This window comes from Sardina pilchardus, chromosome 24 (genome assembly GCF_963854185.1).
Source record: "Sardina pilchardus chromosome 24, fSarPil1.1, whole genome shotgun sequence".
NCBI lineage: Eukaryota > Metazoa > Chordata > Actinopteri > Clupeiformes > Clupeidae > Sardina > Sardina pilchardus.
The window spans coordinates 12,871,226-12,876,225 of NC_085017.1; the positions used below are offsets into that span (position 1 = coordinate 12,871,226).

At 47.5% G+C, this 5,000-nt stretch overlaps 1 protein-coding gene across 7 annotated transcripts in view; it reads left to right on the top strand.

Annotated features, from left to right (window-relative positions):
* The window catches only part of LOC134072996 (sodium bicarbonate cotransporter 3-like), a 77,575-nt gene that overhangs the window by 59,254 nt on the left and 13,321 nt on the right, over window positions 1–5,000 (top strand). For all 7 annotated transcript variants that reach the window (XM_062529911.1, XM_062529908.1, XM_062529910.1 and 4 more), the window contains 3 exons: window positions 3,260–3,393; window positions 3,888–4,133; window positions 4,936–5,000. The exon at window positions 4,936–5,000 is cut by the window's right edge and continues 41 nt beyond it. In XM_062529911.1, the coding sequence (XP_062385895.1) occupies window positions 3,260–3,393; window positions 3,888–4,133; window positions 4,936–5,000 (445 nt within the window). The remainder of the gene's footprint in view (window positions 1–3,259; window positions 3,394–3,887; window positions 4,134–4,935) is intronic.

Genomic DNA, 5,000 nt, shown 5'->3' on the forward strand with positions numbered 1-5,000 from the left:
ACGAGTCATTGACACACACACACAGTCACACACAAACACACACACACACACACAGTCACACACAGTCACAGTCACAAACACATTACACCCACACACATCCTAGTCAGTGGAGCTGAGAGTGCAGTAGCGCCCAAAGACAAAAGCAGATGAAAGACATCCGCGTGGTGCCTTATCAATCATTTAATCTTTCTTTTAGTCTTCCAGACACACACCCACATATCTAGCCAAGGGACAGGACAATTAGATCAGGGCCTCTTTTGCCTCGGGAATAGCACATGCAAACAGTAAAATAGTGTTTAGAAACTGTAAAAATAGCATTATTGCTCAAGTGAGCTTCTACAGGCCCTGGTTTCTGATCCTTAACTGGGGCATCTCTTGACATATGGAGCAAGGTTCCAGGTGGCACAACAGTGGCTTGTCTTGAAACTGGGGGATTCTGGGATTGAATCCAACTCCTCCTGTCGTGTGACCGCCATTGAGCTGATTGGCTCCTTGCACGGTTGCCCTCACCTATCGTAGGTGTTGTGTGTGTGTGTGTGTGGGTCTATTGCTTTGTCTCAAAGAGCCTACTAGCACACTTCAAGGACTTAGTTTAAGCATATAGTGCAGATAAAACAAAAACTTAAAAGCACTAAAAGTACCTGGATGAGGCCTTGATAATGATATTGATATCAATCCATGGCTGTGTCTCAAAGCGCCTACTTGCACACTTCAAATACTTAGTTTAGGTATATAGTGCAGATATTGAGACGATACCAACCATCGAAAAGTGGGCACAACATAGGTAAGTGCATAGACATAGACATGGACCAAACAAACACATTAATGTTAACTTACACACTTGAGAAGAAAACAAAACGCCGACAGCACAAACAAACAATACGAACACCTACTGCTGGTCGCCACAACAGCCGCGCCCGACTCTCAGTCGACTGACAGAAGTGTGTGGTTTGAGACTCAGCCTGCTTTTGAATGTGAGGCATTTACTGCTGTAGATCGGCAAGGGCCCAGAGGAGTAGGGAAGGAGCTTTTATAAATGCAGTCCATTACAAGCCAGAAGAGGGACGCGGACCACTGCACACACACACACACACACACACACACACACACACACACACACACACACACACACACACACACACACACACACACACACACACACACACAGCTGGAGGAGGGGGGGCCCTTCTGAAGGATAAGTGTGATGACAGCTCACTCCCACCTCTGTTTTAAGAGAGTAGCTCTGGCGTCCGTGGGTGCTTGAGAAGAAGGAGTATTAGGCTGCACCTGGAGGGGGGGGCTTTGAGGACAGCCGACTATAACACTGCCTGGGAGTCGGAGAGGAGCTGTCAGAGGCTGCTGTGGCTCTGACTGTGCTGCTCAGAGAGAGTCTGTCTCGGAGGGGAATGTGGGGAGGAATTTGAATGTAGGATTGTCCATGGATCCAAAACATGCTAGTCATCCACATTGGTTTGGTTTTATACATAATTAGATATATTCATGAAATCATATTGATTATTTCTTATAAGATTTGGCTTCCCATAAATCACAGTATTAGCTCACAGGCCTAATTACTGTACATTATGTATCAGATTAGGGGCCTCTAAGGACCTCTGTGTCTCATTCAGAGTGATTATTGGGTCCTTGGTTACCTGTCTGACCAAGGCCCTTCGTCCCGGATTACTCTGACTGAGCTGCTAGATCTAGGAGGACTGATGGTTGGTCCAAACTTCTCCATTTGAGAATGATGGAGGCTACTGTGCTCTTGGGCCCTTTCAATGCTGCAGAAATGTCCTTGTATCCTTCCCCAGATCTGTGCCTACTGCCTAGACACCATCTTGTCTTGCAGGTCTGTGGACAATTCCCTTGACCTTACTTGGTTTTCACTCTGACACACACCATCAGCTGTGAGACCTTACGTAGACAGATGTCTCTCTTTATAATGTCCAGTAAGTTCATGTAGGCACTAGTGGACTCCAATCGAGCTGTAGAAGCATCTCCAGGACCATCGATAGAAGCAGGATGCACCAGAGCTCAGTTGCAAGTGTCATAACAAGGGGTTTGAATACTTATGTAAATGGGATATTTCAGTCAGTCAGATATTGCAGTATTGGAACATTGCATGTGTATTGATGAGAACAAATTGAATCCATGTTAAGATAAGTCTGAAGCATAACAAAATGTGGAAAACTTGAGAGTCTTGAGAGAAACTTTCCAGTAGCACTGTAGGAGTGAGTAGTGACGGGGCTAGGTAGTGTAACTAGGCTCGCTGTGTGTGTGTGTGTGTGTATGAGAGTGAGTGGCGACGGGGCTAGGTAGTGTAACTAGGCTCGCTGTGTGTGTGTGTGTGTGTGTGTGTGTGTGTAGGAGAGTGAGTGGCGACTGGACTGCATAGTATAACTAGGCATGCTGTGTGTGTGTGTGAGCGGCGACAGGACTGTGTGTAACTACACTGTAGGTGCGCTGTGTGTGTGTGTGTGTGTAAAGGCAGCAGACAGAGAGTGTGAGCAGAGTGGTAGGGTCTGACAGCAGGGCGGCGATGTGGAACAGCCTCAGACGTCTGTCCTCACCAGCTGCCTCCACTGCCCCTCACTGCCCACGGCCACACAACCGCACAACCGCGCGTCTCACACACACACAGAGACGCCTCTATTTACCAAAAGAGTAGATCCACCGCGCTTCTGCAGCATTACATCTGGTGCATCAGACGAGAGAAGGGACCGTGTAGATATACTAAGAGTAAAAACTCGGAGCAGCACAGATGAACTATAAAGTGGATTTTAATGAAGGTGCACAAAGGGACTAACGTTTCGATGCTTCATGCATCTTCCTCAGAGTCCTAGCCTCTATTTACGCCCAGCTCCCCTTCCTACCTTCAATAGCAACCACGGTGTGTGTGTGTGTGTGTGTGTGTGTGTGTGTGTTTTGATGTTGTATAATGTACTACTTACATGCTTTTACCATCTCGTCCCAAATCAGACAAGACTTAAGCACCACACACTGATTTATCTCTTTTCTACTCCCTGCTCTCTCTCCCTCCCTTCTTCTCTCTCTCCTTCTATCCCACCCTTCCTCTCTTTCCCTCTTCCTCCCTCCCCTCCTCTCTCCTTCCCTCTTCCTCCCTCTCTCTTCCTCTCTCTCTCTCCTTACTTCTCTCCCTCCCTCCCTCTCTCTCCCTCTCTCTCTCCTCCCCTCTCTCTCTCTCTCTCTCTCTCTCCTTCTCTCTCTCTCTCTCTCTCTCTCTCTCTCCATGGGTCAGAGTGCCATAGAGTCTCTGTTCGGGGCGTCTCTGACGGGCATGGCCTACTCGGTGTTTGCGGGGCAGCCCCTCACCATCCTGGGCAGCACTGGGCCTGTGCTGGTCTTCGAGAAAATCCTCTTCAAGTTCTGCAAGTGAGTGCTGTGCTCCTCAGTTATGTAGGCACTAGTGCCACCTAGTGGTGATGAAGTGAAAGTTCTCAGTCAAGTCACTCACTGTCTGCTGTTTCCTTCATCATTAGTGTCTTGCAATGTGTTGTGCTTGTGGACAACCACAGGAGATCCATCCACAACAGAGTTGCTTAAACCTGCTATAATCTTCTTATACAAATAGCCCTAAAGCAGACTATTTCTGCCATTAATCTCAGCATTCCTCTTACTGTGTATGTAACGTGTGTATGCATGCATATAGGATGTGTGTGTGTGTCTCTAAGTGTGTACATTGTGCAGCTGATGCCAACATCAAACATCATATCCAAATGTCTTGTTTGACTATTCCAACATCTTTGTTGTCTTTTGAGGCCATTTTGCTATTTCTAACGATCATGGATGCAAACACAAACAGCACACTTACAATACGCATGTATAATTCTTTAACTGGTCCACCTTTGGTCGCTCCTTAATCTCAGGGATTACGGCCTGTCCTACCTGTCCCTGCGCACCTGCATCGGCCTGTGGACGGCCTTCCTGTGCCTGGTGTTGGTGGCGACGGACGCCAGCTCGCTGGTGTGCTACATCACGCGCTTCACCGAGGAGGCCTTCGCCGCCCTCATCTGCATCATCTTCATCTACGAGGCGCTGGAGAAGCTCTTCGACCTGGGCGAGCACTTCCCCGTCAACAAGCAGAGCAACCTGGACAACATCACCCTCACCACGTGAGTGCACCACGCCACAGCGCCACCTGCTGGTGTGGAAGAGAAATGCCACTGCTGTTTGTCTCTCTCGCCATGTTGCTTCTTTTGCAATGTATTTGTAATATGACATTTCTGTCATTTCTGGTTAACGTTCACTTCAATATTATCAATTCAGGATTTCAAGCCAAACCAAACTATTCCGGAGTAAATACGATTATAGATGTTTCAGTCTGTTCCTGAAGGGTCTCTGGTTGAAACATTCCAAACCTACACAAATCATTTGAATTGAAAAGGACTACAACATGTTGACTCTAAAACTCAATGTTGTTTTCTGTGCTACTGGAAATGAAAACGAAAAGGGTCTATTACCCATGTTGAGGTTTTCCCTATTCACGTGTGTGTTTCTCTATGGTACATGTATCCTATGCCTTACGTAATGGCAGGGTTATGTAACCGTGCTCATGCATATAGTTGAATCATTTCCTTCTGAGGATTTTCTGGCATATTAATTGGATTTGGGATGCAGCTGCAACCCCAGAGTATATTTATACCTCTATGCTTGACGAAGTCTCACTCGCTTTCTTTTTCTCACTCTCTCTCTCTCTCTCCCTCTTGCCCATCCTCGTCTCTCTCTCTCTCTTTATCTCTATTCCCTCCCTCCCTCCCTCTCTCTTCCTTCCTCCATCCATCCCTCTGTCTGTCTCTTTCTCTCTTTGCCTCTTGCTCTCCATCCCTCTCCACCCCTCTCTCTCTCCCTCTCTGTGTGTGTCTCTCTCTCTCTCTCTCTCTCTCTCTCTCTCTCTCTCTCTCTCCCTCTCTCTAGATGCCAGTGTGCTCCTCCTGCAAAAGTGACCAATGAGACGCTGGACGTTTGGAACCAGACGGGCC